This window comes from Haplochromis burtoni, unplaced genomic scaffold (assembly GCF_018398535.1).
Source record: "Haplochromis burtoni strain Fernald_Lab_line unplaced genomic scaffold, NCSU_Asbu1 Contig_212, whole genome shotgun sequence".
Lineage (NCBI taxonomy): Eukaryota > Metazoa > Chordata > Actinopteri > Cichliformes > Cichlidae > Haplochromis > Haplochromis burtoni.
Window position 1 is genome coordinate 936,385 of NW_024582573.1, and position 19,314 is coordinate 955,698.

A 19,314-nucleotide genomic window follows, 5' to 3' on the forward strand; every position below is an offset into this window, starting at 1 on the left:
CAGACACTGTGGTGCTGTGTACCACTGTGAGAGCCCGCTGTTCTGGGCAGCACTCAGCAGACTGAGAGACCACAGCTGTAACTCAGAAGCCCGGGCGTTTCTGAGAAACATGGAAGGGGAACTAGGAGGGTCTCACCACAGAACCATCCACAGCTGCAATAAGGGAAGTAGGATAGGGCAAAGGACAAACAAAGACCATAAAGGAATAAATCAAGCAACCACTAAGCATCAAGTGGGAAAGGGGCTGGCTTGTTTGCATATATCAATGGGCAGCACTTAATTGGGGGAAATGAGAAGCAACTCGCTGTGCACAAATGGCTTCTGCACTTCTTCTGCACAGTTTTGTTGTACCCTTTATCTGTTCAGAAAAACATCCAGCTAATCGGGTCGATTAACGGACCCTTTTCAATGCAATTATATAGACAAGCTACAAGTCAAGACTTCAGAGCGAGCCAAAGCTAAAAACTGATTCTAATTTAAAGAACCATGAGGTATCTGTGTGCAAGCCATAGACCAAATTGTATCATTTTCTATTACCAGTTTAGAGTCAAGATGCCACAGCAGAGCATAATATTATAGACTGGTGCAGTTCTGTAGAGCAGACCACCGCAAATAATAATCCACTCTCCCCCCTCCACCCACCCAGTGTCAGCAGGTCCTCAAACTGTCACCTCTGACAGGACGTGACATGTCTGACTTCCTCCAGGCACTGACATACGTACAGACAGAAAATGTCAGCTGTGGGCAGATAAACAAGCCATATTTTAAACAAAATGTGACATTTATGACTCGTGCATTTTTATTTCCTACCACCACCTGACAAAGACAAGAATGAATAAAAACTTCACAATGGCGAACAAGAAAGACAAGCAAGCTTTTAACATGTGGGTAAAAGGTGTGCACGCTAATGTGTGAAAACATATTGTCAGCCTCTTTCTTAATAGTAAAACAAGTTCACACTACTCCTCTCCACTCAGCTCTTCTTCCTTCGGGGAAAATTCTTTGGTCAAGAACACCAAAAGTGTGTTGAATGTCAAAAATGACACCAGCAGTGGGTTATGTGTCCACAGGGGTGGATTTATACCTTTAAAGGATCAGGTTTGAAGTCTTTATGCGCTCGCAAAACAACAATAAGTCTCTGAAAATGATCCATCTGCCAAAGCTCATGATAATGCAAGACTTAATTACAGAAGGGGAAGTAACCCCCTTCATTTATTTTGGGCTGCTAGCCCCAAACAATCCTAATGAAGCGTTTATCTGTTGTGATTGAATTACTTATTATTATCCAGCTACAGTAATCTGATTAGTAGCATGTAAACAATGGATGACTGACTTTAACCAAAGGATTTTGTAATAATGCTTCATGTAAATCAGACGTGAGGCATTAGGAGTAAGTAATATCAAATGTATTGTGTGATAAGCTGTAACAGTGACAGCAGCCCGACTGCTGTGGGGAAAAACACATTTAAATTAATTTCCTAATTCAATAATGTTCTGGTGGTATTGTGGCGCTACAGTGACTTCAGGGTAGCAACACAAAATGCATGCATTTATTCATGCAGACGCAATACGCAAGGATGAATGCATCTCTTTACTTATCAGACATTAAGATGAAATGCAGCTGGTTCGTGTTGGTTAACGAGAACATTTCCAATAACACAACAAGAGAGCAAATGGAGCGGAAAGATCCATCTGCAGTCTTTTTTTTGTGTGTGCTACATTAGCTATGAGATGAGTGGGATTCAAGGGCATCGTATCCAACAAAGCAACTGTTCAGCTACTGTACTAAAAAAAAATGGGTAAGAGAAGATCATCTGAGACACCAAAAGTATGAGATATTGTGCGGATTTCAACAGCTATCACAGCTAAAGTGACTAATCACATCCTTGCACAATTTTCTTCCCGCTTGAAGCAACTGACAGGAGTTAGAGGAAGAGATAAGTCCTTCCCTGAGAAAGTCTCAAGGCAAACCTCAAACTCACAACATGACCTGTTTGACTCTTCACCTTTAGCTGAACTTGGCAACAAACTCTCTGGAGAGAAGACACAAGGGATTGACAAAATTAAATCACATCACAACAGCTTAGGTCCATCGGTCCTTGGCTAATCCACTGCACTGGATCAAACAGAGCCTTGAAACTGTGATGTGAGGAGAGCTGAGGCTAAAAGAAGGGATCCTTACTATAGAGAACCCTGGAGACATGCAACTTAAAGAGGAATACGGGCTACCCTGATTGGTCAATCACTCTGCCTCTTTATGCGAGGCTGACTACCCATCCATGCTTCAGAGTTGAGGACACAATGGGGAGGGAAAGCAAGAAAGAAAGGGAGAGGGTGGGAGGAGGGGGAAAGTAAGGAGGGGGGAGAGTAGCAATGCTGACCCCCCAAACTCTTCCCGATAGTTGAACAATAGGAAAGAAGAAGAAGAGTGGGAAAGGGAGAAAAAATTAAGGTATTTACACTAAATTTGGCTAGCTGTACAGATCTCCTGCAAAAAAACCCATCTAATCTACTCCCAGCTTCAAAACTTTACTTTCTGAGCACACATGAAGCACCTTGCAAACTAACTCTGACACCAAACAGCCCCAGAGGACACATTTACCCCCTCCCCACACACCGACACACCGCCCTTTTGTTTCCCTTTCCCTCCCTCTTACAGCCTGCCCCCTTTTATGCTTTTTCTAAAACCATTCCCCACTGTTACTGCGAAACAGAAAAGTACACGGTAAACATAAAAATCCACAACTCACCCAACCTTTTCCTCTCCTCTCTTTCTTCCTCTCAATCACAGATTCAGCTGTAGAGGCCAGGCTGCCGCTTCTCCTCCCGGCCACGCCCACACGTGGTCATGTGACTGCCATCCCAAGTGGCTAAGAAGGCATTCGGCAGTCACACCCCTCATTCAAAGAAAGTGAATGAGGAATATTGTGGATATAGCGAGCTATCCTAAACCACATTTATTATAGATAAAGTTTTATGTCTTTATGGGAAAAGGAAATTACAAAAGAAGAGTGTGTGTTTGCACAATACAACAGGCAATACCTACTTCCCTGTCCTTATGTGTGCCCATATGCTCTCTACCACCCCCAACTGCTTTGTTTCACAGCAAGAAGTGTAACAGATTATCTGTGTGTGCACACTAACAGCATTTGGTCTTTCCTTCAGTCCTCATTGCGCCTCTTTCTGAAATAATAGGCAGCACATACACACACCAACATGCATCCTCTCCCTCCAGCTGTAGCTGACTCATGACCAAAACCATGACTAATTCAGAACATTTCAGAGTTTATAAAAATAAAACTACATAAAGGAATATTTTGTGAAAAATGCTGTAAAAGGATCTACTTGTTTTATGCATCGTTCCCTTTTCAGCTTCGATTTCCCTCTAAAAACTGGCAACAAGGAAATAAGCTCATAGTTTGTAAGAACGCCCCCTCCCCCAGTAAAGCTTACCAAACAATTAGTGACTGTTGTTTTGGAGGGTTATGTGTTGACCAGGTATAGTGGCTTCCTGTGGTCCAAGGCGGTTCATATAAAGACTCAAGGAATGATTAACTTTAGTTGTTTTCTTCTCCTTTCAGTTGTTATGCTTAGCCAGCTGGGCTTTAGCTTTGCCTCAGTGGGTTTTAGGTACACTCTTAATTGGTAGACGTAAGAGAAGTCTTTGCAGCTATAACCTGCAACCAAAAACCCAGTACGGTTATTTCCAGTGATGCCAAACTACTTGTTTTCCAACAGAAAACCTATGTCCTGGATGTTCCCCCTGTTACACATGCTGTTTTTATTTTGCTGTGGTAACCCAGCACCGCTCAGTGTATGAAATAGTCGTGTAAGAACTAGACTGTACTTGTGTGAAGCTGCACTGAAGTAAGCATTGGCTGCGAAACAGCAGAAAGTATTTCCAAATCCCAAATGTTCCTTGGAAATGTGTAGGCCTTGTGCTCCTGCTTCCTGTGTCCCTCCTCTCCAACAACATAGAGGTTCACATTGATCAAATCCATCCCTCCGACTGAGAAATACTAATAGTGCAGTCAGCGTGCGAGGAGCTGTTTTCTGAGAACAGATTTTTATGAATAAAGACAAAGAAAGATTTCTGCTACAAAGTGGATTTCATCTTAACTTACTGGAAGAAGAGCGTGATTAATTTGTTCCTTTGTTGACTTGGCTCTGCTTTTTTTTTCCATCAGCATGCAGGCTGAAGGTCTGACAGAGGTTTTCATAACATTCAGCAGAAATACTTCCTTCCTGTCAAAAATGGAGCTGAATCTGATTCTTGGCAGCGGTTTTGTTGTGAATATGAAACCAAAGCAAACGTGCAATATGGTGTGTTGTGGGTATCAGGTAGCCAAACATATTCACTGCTGTTATCAGTTTGCATATACAAGCTACGAGTTTTTAAGATACACCTATTAAGAAATCTCAAACATAGAAACAGCAAATCGATTTAATACTGAGCAACTGCTCAGAAAGTTTACATTCACGTCCTTCACTCGGACCATGATAAAAGATTAGCTTTACCACAGGACCGGATCAACCATGTTATCTGATGTCTGTATCTAGAACACCAGCATAACTTTGTGAGACATCATTTATGGTTAATTCTCCTGTGATCTATATGATTAAAGCATCTAACAACTTTAAGCTATATGCAGCAGTTCCAAGGTTCAGTTTAGGCTATGTCCTGGGCTTGTATCACAGCTGTCATCAGATTCAATTATGAATATAAATCTAATGAACTTTTGCTACATAAGGAAAAAAAACCCAAAAAGATAAATGTTTTCACTGTCCCACATGCCTTTTCGGGTGACACGCTTTCTGACAAATTTCTGTTTTATCAAAGAAGATATTTTCCCTTCAGTTGTCACCAGACAATAAACAATGTTGTCAGTATGGACCTTGCGACACACCAGTGTCTGAAGTTCCCATTTCCTCTTGGAGGAAACAAACATCAAAGGAGAGGAGACATTTTATTAGTGCTGCAAAGAGCCTAAAAGACGGATTTCAGAAAAAGCAGGCGGGGGTGCAATATGTGTGTTTGTGTATTATAGATACATTTCCTTACTTATCAATGTATATTTAGAGTGTAGTATGCATCCCATGCTAAAATGCTATGACTCATATCTGCACAACAAATAAGTGATTCAGACGGCCAAAATAACCCAACAATCACCTCTACTTCAGCCACACAGTGCTATCTGTGGCCTGATCCACGTGTCGCTGCTTCACTGTAAATCTAAATAAATAAAGAGTTTCCTCTTTCACTTTAATTTCAGCTCAAACACATCAAGCCATTAAAACCTGTGGTAACCGAATGCTAATATGTAGGGATGGCTGAGGGGAATACGAGCTTTGCCTTAAGGCCAAAGCTGATTTCTGAAGGCTACCCAATCAGGGCAGAGCACATACTGAGCTGATTAAAAGAGTCGCTTCCATGACTCAGCGGACTCAGTGACACATCCTCCCCAGGAGAGGTTGGGGAGCTGAGGAGAGAGCAGAAAGCAAAGGGAAGGAAGGCCGGGAGGGAAAGAGGAGGCAGAGAAGAGAGATAGCAGCAGGAAAAGTAGCGGGTGGGGGTGGTTGGGAAAGTAAGGAACAAGACAGAGAAGGGGAAAGAAGAAGAACATCTGTCTTGGCCTAGATATCTATGGGGAAGATAGCTGGGTCTGCTGGAGACTTCCTGTTGTGTTTTTTTTGCTGTGGTTGCTCTGCTCTCCTGTGGTGCAAATGGAGACAGCATGTGTGATGAGCGAGGACACCCAAAAGTGTTCTCGCAAGACTCAACTTCTGGTTAAAATCGCCAAACATATATTAACAGTTCTGCTGGATTAGTCTGCAAATATATCTCCAGCTACTTCACATGTTGACAGTAAAATATTTCACTGCTCCAGGTTTTTTTCTTCAGCCTGCAGCTTGGACAATTTATCTCAAGGCTACTATGACGTATGCTCATGCTTGTATTTTATTAGCTTTTCACTGTACCAAACTAGAAAAGAATGTGTTTCGTTCTTTCTTTCTTTTTGTTTTTAACAATGATGAACCATTGAAGATAAAGTGATTTTGTGGTCTGAGCAGTTGTTTAAAGAGATGTGTCTGCTTGTGGTTTACTGTTTCTCTTAAAAAGCCACTAAAGCATTCCCAGCTGGACTGCTTAATACAGAGACGAGTTAAAAAGACAAAGAGAAGTAGAAGCCTCTTCCACTTTCAATTACCATATTTAAAAAAAAAAAAAATCCCACTCATTCTTCTATAACGATGTTTCCTTTCAAATGTAACCACATCACCATTCTGGTAAGAACAACATGTTTTTCCAATTCATAGGAATGAAAGGAGGAAGTGCAGAATGGTGTCTCATAAGACATTAAAACACTGATCTTTGCAAAATTGTGAATTGAAAAAATGTTGAAAAAAAACTCTTTTCCTGCACCAATTTCCCTGCATCCCCATCTGAGGAGGATTCATTGTTCATCCTTTTCCGTGATTGGCCTTAATGGAAACCAGGCAGTTATTCTGCCTCTGTAAGGAGATAGTCCAAAACAGCCAAGCTCTCCCGCAGATACAAAAAAGACAATGCCTGAACAGATACTCACACAGGGGTTCTGTCTTGTGGTTGTTGTACATCTCGCTGCAAGTAGAAGTCATATCTCCTCAAAGCGCTTTTCCTTCTGCACCTCTTTCTTACTTCCACAAGTAAAAGACCAGGAGTTAAACAAACTAGCAGCCTCTTCTAGTCCATACAAGTCAGTGTGTGATCTCTCACAATGTCCTCTAGTCTTCCCTGCTGACCACTAAGCAGAAAAACTACATGAACTGGCCTTCTGGGGAATCCCTAGCCCCCTGCTAGGTCTGCGGGGGCCAGGATTGGGGATGACTCAATTCTAAAAATGAAAACAGGACGGAAGGAGCTCTGTGATTAAACTGTTTGTGCGGTCACGGCATGTCTTCGTGAAACATCTAACTATGTTATGATGCTAATTAAATCTAAACAGAAACCTGGGATGTGCACAGACATGGAAGCAGATAGAGATGGAAAATGAAATTCAGCTTCTGACATTATAAATATCCTTCTTCTCTAACTGGTGTCAGCATTCGTTTGACGACAGGACAAAAATACCACATAAGGCTTCCACTGAACATTGAACCTCAGTTTGATGGTGCATGAGAGACGAATGAATCTGAGGAAACTTGTCATTTCTCTGTGCAGTTGTGTTTTCCACCCTCATCTGCCCGCTCTGCCGCTGAGTGATGCTGATGACTACAGTTGGCTGTGTACCATTAGCAAATCCTTCACACCATCGAGGCTGGACGTGAAAGTTCACCCAAAGTTCCTTCAAGCTCAATTGGTACATTTCTTTTCTCAACAGATGACGGGGTTCTTCAAACAAGGTAATTGCACTAAAAACCACAAAGCTGCAGGCATATTATCTAAATCCCTAAACTATCATTGTAAATCCCATTTATAGCAAAAGATCCAGATCACTGCTTTTAGAGTCTGTGCTGATTATTGGAAAGTAAAGACTTGAGCATCAGTAATGATGCTTGCCCTTTCTGAACTGAGAAACCAATCAGTCAGCAGCGCAGCATGTCTGAATCAGGCTTACAAAGCTAATCTAACACATTAATCAGCAGGGTGAAGGTAAGAGCGCAAAAGAGGCGATGAAGATTATTAATATAAAAAGTTATGTAGCACTTCAGTTTTTTTTCTAAACTTCATTCTCTGTTATGAAATGTCATTTACTGACACTGAAATTTTATACTTTTAAATTTCACATGTGCAGAGTCTGCACAGTTCAGCATCAGCAAGATCACATTTTTATAACTGTGCTGTCTTTAAGTGGTTTAAGATAATCACCTGTTGTTGGTGCACAATGAGGGACGAGACTGCACAATCTCATCTTTATTTTTGGGTTCTTTTCCACGCACATTCACTTCAGACATACCGAGCCCCCCAGGGGACATGGGAGAAAAAAAATTAGGGAGGGAAAAAAAAAAATTAGGGAGGAAAAAAAAAATTAGGGAGGAAAAAAAAAATTAAGACGGACTTTTTGCGAGCGCTCGCAAAAGTATTGCGAGATCTCGCAATAAGTATTGCGAGCGCTCGCAAAAGTATTGCGAGCGCTCGCAAAAGTATTGCGAGATCTCGCAAAAGTTTTAGCCGCATTCTTCGGAGGCCGCCAGCTCGAAGCCGACCGGGAGGTCGAGGCACGATGTGCCGGGAAAGCGGTGTTCCTCCCGGCTGTAGTAGGTCTCGACCTCCCGTTAGCTTCGAGCTAGTGGGTGTCAGATCTCCAAAAACCTCGGAGCTCTTTTGCAAATATGTGATGTCTTGTAAACCGAGCAGGTATCTGACGTTTACACAACTACATTCACGCCTCAAAATATCTTAAAAGTGTATTTTGTGACCCAGAAAGAGTAATATTACAACTAAGTAGCTGCCGCCATTGTTGGAGTTTTGCGAGATCTCGCAATACTTTTGCGAGCGCTCGCAATACTTTTGCGAGATCTCGCAATACTTTTGCGAGCGCTCGCAATACTTATTGCGAGATCTCGCAATACTTTTGCGAGCGCTCGCAATACTTTTGCGAGATCTCGCAAAAGTCCGTCTTAATTTTTTTTTTTCCTCCCTAATTTTTTTTCTCCCATGTCCCCTGGGGGGCTCCGTACTGACATACTAACACACCAGTCCCTCCGCTTTACTCGTTTCAGCAGATGGTAAGTCTGTGATGCAAATGGCCATCTGTCTGTCCATGCACAAAACAGCCCCCTATCAGCCAACAAGTGGATAAAACATCATTAGCAGAAAATGTGGAGACAAACACATGAACTTTTCTCCTGCACTGAAACGACTCTAAACAATCAATATCTGAAATGTATTTTACCCCGACTCACACAGATCCATGAAACACGCTTGAGTGAGCAAGAGGCGTTAACCAAACGAGCTCACCAGATTTAAAAGTGGGAAAAAACAGTTTTTGTCAACTTTAGAATTGGAGTTATATACGTGTAATGCTGCTTACTATCATAATTATGCAATTCATCGTCATTCTGGTCACGTTTTAGGTTTGTTTGTAAATGTTTTTGATATGATGATAGTGGATTTAATGCTCAGTTTCACCACCTGAACATATCTGAAGATCAGTTCTTTAAATTTATCAAAGTTTTACTGAAAAAACAAAACAATGGCTGATAATAGCATGCCATATTCCATTTTAACCTCCTCTTTAATTTCATGACCAAGATAAGAGGTATGATTTTCCCATCAGCTTTGCCAAGACAAATGAATCACTAGCCCCATATCTAGATAAATAACAAGGAAGAATCATACGCCGGAAGGCCAGATAAATGAAGATAATGTCAACAGACTAAATGCTATCTTGCCTTCCTTCATTAGGCTCTGATGGCCCATATCCTACTATCTGTCTTTTTCTCTTACGGCAAGGTTGCTGCTTCTTTGTGATGTGTGTGCGTGTGTGAAAGTCTAAAGCTGAGCTGTTAACGTTTTGCCAAAAGTTAATTTCCTAGTCAGATGAGTTTAGTATATTCAAAGTAGTATATGCTTGGGTATACATATGCTTTAAAATATAAGTGAAGGAGAACCATGTGAACATGTTTGGGTTCACAGCATGCAGGGGTAACTGAATGGAGAAGGGGGTGTTTACAGCAGTTTGGGGATTTGGCATAATGACTTAACAGGACAGAGGTCTTTCTGCAGTGGTGGGAAACTTCTTTAACCCTTGACTTCCCCCAGATGCTCAGTGTAAACTTTAACTTCCGAAAGCCTTTTCTGGGTGAGAGGGGAACTGTGTGTGTCTGTGGTCTGTGTGTGTGCGTGTGTATGTGGGACTATTTATCTGAGGCAGAAGGGCTGTCCCTTTCCCATTATTCAGCTCCACCTTCCAGTGTAAGATGTTCATTGTAAATAAGGAAAACATTTCATGTCAAGTCTTTTTAGTGTCTGCACACTTCAAAGAACTGCAAAGCAGTTTATTGAAAAAATGTCTATCCCACTGATATATTGGTGTATTAAAAACATTCATAACATATGAATGGAAAAGCCTGACATCTCTTTTCTGCACCAGCATGGTTCAAATTTCTGACCCCGGAGCTTTTTTCTTCATTAAGCTCCAGCCATGAGAGAAAGCGCAGTTGTATGATAACATTTTTCATTTGAAAATTAAACTGTCTGAAAAAGCATGAAACACAGCTTTATTTTACCTGCCACCCAGACTCATTTCATTTCATTTCATTTATTTATTTATTTCACACTTGGTACAACAGTTTCCACAGTTAGTTCTTTCAGACAAACCAACCACACTTTCTGTCAGTAAAGCACTGCAACCATGTGTGAAAAGGAGCAGGAAGAAGAAAATATTCTTATTAAACCCTGCCCCCTATCTACAATCCAACTTATATTGCAAGTGGGCACCACAAATAAAGGAACAAACTAACATTAACATTTATCTCCGGTCCTGACTCAAACCAAACAACAAATTTACAATCAGAATATACCACTCCACATAGTAACAAGGAGAAAAGATAAGTAAATAAAATAAATGAAACAAAAAATAATGGATCCTTTTTCAATGAACTCCAATTTCATTCACATTCTTCATATTGAGTTATCGTTTTAAGCATGTAACACTTTTTCAAACACTGTAAATTTATACAGAGTCATATACCCCTAACCGTTGGACTCATTAATCTTTGTGTAGTCGCTGATGCTTAAAATAAAATTTCCTTCTGCTGTCTTCTCCCCCCGAACACATTAAAAACACTCTTTGTAACTTAAAAGGCAAAATATTACTTTTAGCATTAAACATAATTAATTATATTAATTAACAATTTCGATTTTATAAATAATTTATTTGTATGTTCTCTTTATTTAATGTTATGAATCATTCGTATCACTTTCTTCTGTAATAGGTTTAGAGGTTTTATAGTATTCTCATATGTATTCCCCCAAACTTCGACACAGTAACTAAAGTATGAGAAAAACAATGAAAAATATAAAATGCGCATTGTTTTGTAGTTTGTAGTCTAATAAATCTCTTACATTTCCCAAAATATAAATGTTTTTAACCATCTTCTTTCTAATATACTCAATATGTGATTTCCACATCAAATTTTCATCTACTATGACACCCAAAAAGTGAAATCCAGTAACTCTTTCAATCAATTCTCCATTAATGGACATAATGACTTCTTCATCCTTTACACGATTGCCAAATATCATGAATTTCGTTTTTGTCAGATTCAAAGATAATTTATTTACATAGGGTTACTCAAGATTTACTAATCACACACTGCCTCCTGCTGGCTTGTTAGGGAAGCACAGTGACAGTGAAAGTCATGCACAAGATAATAGGAACTGACGCTTGTCACTGCTGTCACTGCAGGGCGTTTTTTGAACTGAAAAAATAGATGTAAACTCGAGGCTCGCTGACTTCACATGAGCAAAAGTGCTCATTAATTTGCAGCACAGCCAAAGACGCAGACACGAAGAGTCTCCCCCTTCAGCGCAAGAGCGTCATTTTAAGCCACAAATTTCTCATCATCATGATCAAGGATCTTGAATTATTTGGCAAAAATGTACTTCTATCTAAAAAAATATTATTATAATCCAATAGAAGAGAGGATTTTCAAACAATTCAAACAAAATGATTCTCGCGTTAATGAAAGAACAACAAACTTAAGTATGATTTTATTCCCAGTAAGGAACAGCTCCTCCTCACAGGCGCATAGGTAAAGCCTGCCCCCGCACTCATTTTTTTCCTTGGCAATTAGCCGAAGGGTCACACTGAGTAATAGTCTGGGATCAGTCCAGAGTAATTACACTGGGAGAGGATTGACCCCACATGTGCCTCTGCCGGAGGCTGCGTGTTTGCATGTGTGTGTGTCGATGAGAGACAACAAAAACACGCATACACACAAAAAGAGAGATTAAGAAAGCATGCTTGTTTGTGTGTGTGTGTGTGTGCGTGTGTGGCCTTTTTTGACCTTTGGACAAGCAGAGACAAATCGCCCTCCACCCTCTGTGGACGCCTCCTCCTCACTTTTAGAAGGTCAGTCCAAACTAAAGACAAATGGCCTCACTTGGTCTTTCTTTCACAGTGACCACATTTTAATTATGAACAGAAATGTCAATAATAATAGGAATCTATTAAGGCAATAGGCAGACATATTCTGTCCAGCCGAAATGAGGATATCACTTTTGTTCCGTACCATCACAACAGGAAGACAGGACACAATGGCACTACATGAAGCGACTCCTCAGTAACACCCATTAATACACATTTACTCTCAAAGCCATAGCCTTGGTTTCCTTTGCAATTGTATTTTTAGTGTGTTACAGTTTACACTTTCTGATGTTCTGAATTTCCTCTCTACCCTTATCACAACAAAATACTAAAGAAGTGAGCAAATAAGGTTACTGGATGTTACCCTTTCCCAATGATAACCTATACCAGTCCCATTATCCCGCAGATAAAGACACTATTTATGGTCAGCCACTCTAATGAGTTACTATAAAAGTCCATGCTTGATCTTAAAATAAAGGCTTTTCTGGGAAGAAGAAATTGTATTAAAGTTGAAAAATGTGTCAGAAAAAAAGTGCTAAAAAAATTCTCACTGCAGGTGGTTCAAGCATTTCTGTCCAGAGATATTACGGCTCCTTCTGCAATGAACTGGTGAATAGCAGGCCTAACTGTCAAGATAACGAGTGGACCAGATACCCATCAGAATGCCTCTGGCCTGAAGTGAAGCTTTGTTGTTACATTTCTTAGATGTGCTGGATCAGTTTAAAGCTGTTACTTAAAAAAGCTGCTTCTTTCTGCTTCAAGTACTTAAGCTGCCATCTATCACAGCTGAACCGAGACAATATTGAGGTCTTTTAATATTTCACCACATTATACAAGATAGAAAATTCTGAATTTGTTTGAGATTTAAACACGTCTCTCCCTGTTCAGCTCAACCCCTTGGTTATTATCAGCAAAATTTTGACTAGAATTCTGGCATGAAACAGTTTTTTAACACTAAACTTTTTTATGGAACCTAATAGACTAAAAGGGTGAATAAACTGAAGACAGTGGCTTACAGATAAATATAAGAAAACTCCAACAAGCGTTAATGTCAAGTCCAAATGTGCATTTGAGTCTTTGTGCATCTGTTGGGAGTAGAACAGCCGTCCACGTCCCTAGCTAAAACACCATAATGAACTTAGTATGTACAGTTGCCTGAGATGACATCTGTTGCTATGATTTGGTGCAGTATAATAAAATTTGACAGAATTGTGCGGCCTCTGTTGACTTAACCCTCCTCAGATGACGTATGTGCTATTCATTGATCTACCAGCGATTGTAGGTCACACAGCAGTGGATGTGCGTGCACATTTCTTTTCATGCTGACCTTTTACCTAAACATCCTGGCGTATTTCATTCCCCTTAATGCTCACATCAAAGTACGGAGGGATATTGTCGAGGAAGCTGACTAACTTAGATCACATGACCCCTGTGAGAGGAAGCGCTCTGCTGTGAGGTCAGCTGCAGGGGAAACAATCACACTGAGAGAACACGGAAGGAAGCATGCACAGCGTACACTATGTGTGTGTGTGTGCGCGCATGTGCGTGTGTGCATATGCACTCATATGATGTGTAATGTCATTTTTCTGGAAAAACCGAATAGGCCGGAAATCAGGGCAAAACACTTTTAAAAAAGTCATATGGAAAAAAAATAATCAAATCATAATCATTAGTTGTAGTGTTGCAAATAACTTTCCCTGTTATCTTTGAGGCAGATACACTTCAGAAATTTCAAATCTGTGACAGTAGTGCATTTATAAGCATAACTTTGCAGATGTGTTTTTGCCACAGTTCTCTTTTGCGTTTCTGCCGAAGAGGGCGGGCCCATTCACAGCCACAGGGTCCTCCAGGCAGGTCACCCCTCATTTAGACCCCTATTTGGGCCTCTCCCTGTGGACAAATAAGTGTCTACAACTCACATAATCTCGAAGAGAACCGTTTAAAACTCTCAGCACACCGTCAAGAGATTTATAGTAATATGCAATAAAAAAAGACTATAAGTACAACGTGACATACTTACAGCACAGGCACATGGGCGCACTGGGACACTTTTGAACAACAAAAAATCTGCCAGATGATAAAGTGCAGTTTTCATGGTAAAACTAGTGTAATATTTCAAACCAGGTAAATATAAAATTAAATGTCTAAAATCAGCAGGAAAACACACACATTATGTTTCATCAAGTGATAATTGCAAAATACTTGGCATTGTTGATAAAAGCTGATATATCCAGCTTATATCCAGTACAGCAGAGTTTTGCATTTTTATACTAGCTTTGGAATGATGCAAGCTAATGGCCATTTAATTGGCATTCGCGGCTAAAGGTGCAGCCAAAAACTTAACAAATAAAGCAGATGGCTGTAGAGTCTGTGGCCATAATCCAATTTTTCTATAATAACAATTTAATAAATGACACTGTGAAAACAGTGTGACGTGACAGTGGTTACTCCCAGTGATTAAAATACTTGATCATCACCTGATTCTGTGAAAGAGATTTATAGTCATTTTGCTAATTAATCCTAATGATGATCTTTAAAAGCCATTTGCAAATTAATTTGCAGATCCAAATAATCTACACTCCAAGGAAATAAAAAGAAAATGTCACGTTTAAGTTTTATACCAAAAACTACACAAAGCTACCCATTCATACATTCCTTATCCATATTTGTGTCCATCACTGAACAGGTTGCTGGGCTCTCCCAGTGTTAATACAGAGAAGCAGACCTTCACACTCATGCCCAATTTAGTACCATCAGTTACTCATAAGTACAGAAGACAAGGTTTATTCTTTATGTTTACTTCTGCCACTTATGCTGAAAGAGCTCAAAGGTATTTAATTCAATTCAATTCAGTCAAATCATAACAACAGTTGCCTCAAAACACTTTAAATAGTAAGGAAATGAACCTACAATAATACAAAGAAAAAAAGAGAAAACCCCAAGAATCTTATGACCTACTATGAGCAAGAACTTTGGTGACAGTGGGAAGGAAAAACTCCCTTTTAACAGGAAGAAACTGTTCTAAGCCTAATCTTAAAAGTAGAGATAGTGTCTGTCTCCCGAATCCAAAACTAGAAGTTGGTCCAAAAGAAGAGGGGCCTGAAAGCTGAAGGCTCTGCCTACTATTCTGCTTCTTAAATACTTTAGGAACAACAAGTAAGCCTGCAGTCTGAGAGCGAAGTGCTCTAATAGGGTGATATGGTACTACAAGGTCATTAAGATAAGATGGGGCCTGATTATTTAAGACCTTGTATGTGAGGAGCAGGATTTTGAATTCAATTCTGGATTTAACAGGAAGCCAATGAAGGGAAGCCAAAACAGGAGAAATATGCTCTCTCTTTCTAGTGCCTGTCAGGACTCTTGCTGCAGCATTTTGGATTAGCTGAAGGCTTTTCAGGAAGTTTTTAGGAGATCGTGATAATAACGAATTACTGTAGTCCAGCCTAGAAGTAATAAATGCATGAACTAGTTTTGCAGTGTCACTCTGTGACGATATTGCGCAAATGGAAGAAAGCAGTCTTACATATTTGTTTAATATGTGTATTGAAGGACACATCCTGGTTAAAAATGACTCCAAGGTTCCTCACAGGGTTACTGGAGTCCAGTGTAATGTCATCCAGACTAAGAATCTGGTTGGAAACTGCATTTTAAGATTTTTAAGGATGAGTTCAAAAACCTCAGTTTTATCTGAATTTAGAAGCAGAAAGTTAGAGGTCATCCAGATCTTCATGTCTTTAAGATGTTCCTCCAGTTTTACTAATTGGTGTGTGTTATCTTACTTTATGGAAAGATAAAGTTGGGTGTCAAATGTGTATATCAATAAAATGTATGCTCTGAAACCGGAAGGAAACTATTCAATTAAAACCATTCCTCCGCAGATGATCATTTACCTTCTTTATATCTACTCTTTTAAGAATTTTTGAGATAAAAGGAATGTTGGAGATTGGCCTATAATTACCTAAGACAGTTGGGTCAAATGATGACTTTTTTAGTAACGGTTTAACTACTGCCAGCTGACCTTTGCCAGCCCAGCTACAGTGCTGAAGAGAAAGCTAGGGTTGTTTGTATTTCATTCAATCAGTGAAGATGTTCTAGCTTTGGGCTTTCCAGGCCAAATTATGATCTTTTAAATTAGCGAGGCACCATTTCCTCTCCAGTTTTCGAGTTACCTGCTTTAAGGTGTGCATTTGAGAGTTATACCAGGGAAATATGACTTAAGGCTTTCTTTTTCAGAGGAACTACTGTATCTAGAATTGCACTCATTGAAGAAGTAAAAATATTAAAAAGACAATCGAGCTATGTGGGAGCAGCGTTCAGGTAGCTGCTCTACACTGAGTTGGTGCAAGGCACATAGCATAGCACAAGGCATGTAGCTGGATGTAGAGTACACTATGTCTAGATGAACAGAATAAATGTTTTGAGACACTATCTATAGGTTTTTAATTAAATTGGCTTCGCAAAAAACACAACTGCGAGTTGTAACATGAACAGGAAGTGATGCTCTACCATAGAGAGACCCAATACATAAAGAAGTTTGTCAAATACCACATTTACCTGAACATAAACATAGCCAAAAATTATATTCTGTATCACGATCAGTCATTTGAGCTTCGAGCGGCTCGAAATACAACACAGTCCTGTGGGATAAAATCATTTCATGGTCTTACTTCATCTTTCTTACCTTGTATTTAAGACAAATACTATTTAGCTGCCATAATTACTATAAAGGTCAGGCTTTCATCGTATCACAAAACTGCCCCGGCTCGAATGCGCTATTCAGGAGAGACATGGATAACCACAAACACAGACAGCCCAGTCTACTGTTTCTACCCAGAAACAGGCCTCTAAAGATAAGTTTCCTTGTATTACTGACAGATACGCAGACATCAGATTAATCAAACCAGCTGCTCTTACTGCTGCTTTTTCCTTGGTTAGAGATCTGATACTTGGGTCACTTTGTGCAGAATGGAGCAGTGTGCAGTGTGAGTACAGAAGGGAGCAGGAAAAAATAAAGTCCAAATGGAAGTCCAATAACACCAGAGATCAAATAAAATGCAATCTGGAAAATGTGACAACATTTCTCACCGGGGGATTTTCAAATGTAAACTCGCAGCCAGGAGTTTAAAGTTGCTGTTTCTCATCACATGAGAAAATGTAATTGGTTTCATTTGACTTTAAGACAGTCTTTTATAATCCTTTTAATCTCTTTTCCACTGATGATATTCCCACATCAATATGGTAAGTCAATGCTAAAGCAATTACACAAGCTGGTGAACTATATCAATGCACCAAAGCACCACTTTACTAAAGACGTTAGAATGCATGAGTAGACAGCATGTTAACAAATCTGAGCAGTTTGTCAAAGAGAATTTTCCAAATCAACAACCAACAGCATCCATCTGAAACAACAGCCTTAAGGGTGCGTGATACAAGTAGCAGATGAGAGGCTAACAAATAACCTAACAAATCTCATGGAGATACCATAAAGTTACTCTGTTTCAGATGTGTTTTTTCAAAAAGAGTTCAGCAGACATAATTTCAGGGCACGACTAGAAGGAAAAATATGAGTGGAATAAGCGTGGGTTGGACTGATATATGGTGAAAGCAGACTTACTGTCAGGGTTGGGGGATTTGCGTCCATGGTTAGGCGAGGAGCAGCGGAAAGTGGTGACGATGGTGTTGTGGTGAGGGTTGGGGTGGTGTGGGTGGTGCACTGCTGGATGGTGGCCATTGTTCTCGGGAGGTGGTTTAGTGATGCTGATATCAGGTTTACGGATATCCCCTGGACTAGGGGGCTCAAACTTGCGGGTGTGATTTTGCTCAGGGGCTCGGCTGGTCCCGTTGTTGTTCATGCTGCTCTCATTGCGGCGTGTGACCGGGGAGTCAGTTGGCGTCTTGGCAAAAGTCACCTCCCTCTTGTGGCTTGTCTCGGGCGTCTTGGAGTGCCCCAGGACTTCTGGGCGTTTCAGGGCGCTGTTGCTCACAAAGCGTGCGGAAGCAGGGCTGGTGACATTATCGACCTGCTTGCTGGAGGAAGAGATGTCGATGGAGAGTTCAGAACGGCGGGACACAGGCTCCGGAGTCTTGGAACCTCCTCCACCCATGATAGAGCGGGGCTGGGTATAGTTGAGGTTGTTGTTGTTAGTGGCCGGGGTGGCAGAACCGAGGTCACGATAGTAGATGCTGGTGGGAGACATGGCGTTACGGTGAGGTGAGTTGGTTGTCCGGCGGGAGCCGGGTGAAGAGTGAGATGAAGTGTCAACATCCTCTACCTCAAAGGACCTCTTCAGGGCTGCATGAAGGAGACCAAGACAGCGTTTTATTCATACAGTCATTCAAGTGCACGCAAGCAGTTACAAAGTGCTTTACAAGTGATTTAGAAAAAAAGCAAAAAGTTGGTGGATTCACAATAAAATATTATAGAAAATTAAAGCGCTGATTAATAACAACACAAAATCTAGTTAAAACACAGGTTAAATAACACAAAAGTATTGGTCTATATTGGTAAAAGTGTTACCCACTACATATGTAATTAAAGTAAGCAAATAGTAGTACATAAGTACAAAAACAATCTTCAGAAATGTATGAACAACATAACTAAGCTATTGTTGTTCCTGTAGAAATGCTTCAATTCACAAGTAGCAGTTTGCTCTTTTACTGCTGTCTGGCATCAAAATAGTTTAAATTATATTCATATTCATATAACAGGTCATTGTAACAAGTGTGGAATTGTTAATGAAGTAAAAAAGAGGAAAAACACTCTTCTGCTTGACAAATGCATGCAAGCAGTATCTCTAACTTGTACTAAACATACTTGGTTACTTTTCACATAAAACAGAACACAACTGGTTGAAAGCTCGTTAATTTGCTGGTACAATTTCTTAAATAAATCAAGTACATCCTTCGCTTATAAACGGTGACATTTACAAGTAGCAGGAACGAAGTCATAAAAAAGTCATCAAAAAGGTCAAACCAATTAAGTGAGAAATGTAAAAAGTTAACTGTTTTTTCTAAAGGCATTATGAACAGCACCCAAGTAGTAAAGCGCCTGGGGTTTGAGGGTGGAGAAGCTGTAGGAACAGTTTTGGTGGCACTCGAGAGGAACAGCATGCGCTAGTAATTAAGCCGTGTACTGTATCTAATTTCATTCTCAATCACCAGCAGCAAGTTTTTCGCTGCCGTATGGACTGACATGTTTAAGCCAGTCCATGCCTTTCTTTGTCACGACCTTGCTTGCTAC

The 19,314-nt window shown here is 40.3% G+C and overlaps 1 protein-coding gene across 7 annotated transcripts in view; it reads right to left on the reverse strand.

The window, feature by feature from the left end:
* The window catches only part of LOC102291050 (septin-9), a 71,867-nt gene that overhangs the window by 24,434 nt on the left and 28,119 nt on the right, over nucleotides 1–19,314 (reverse strand). For 3 of the 7 annotated variants that reach the window (XM_005936457.3, XM_005936458.3, XM_005936456.2), the window contains exon 2: nucleotides 17,689–18,366. In XM_005936457.3, coding sequence (XP_005936519.1) covers nucleotides 17,689–18,366 — 678 coding nt within the window. Of the gene's footprint in view, nucleotides 1–2,750; nucleotides 3,321–6,587; nucleotides 7,774–17,688; nucleotides 18,367–19,314 lie in introns of those variants that run through there. The other 4 variants (XM_014338130.2, XM_014338132.2, XM_042226458.1 and 1 more) reach the window with 3 other exon arrangements.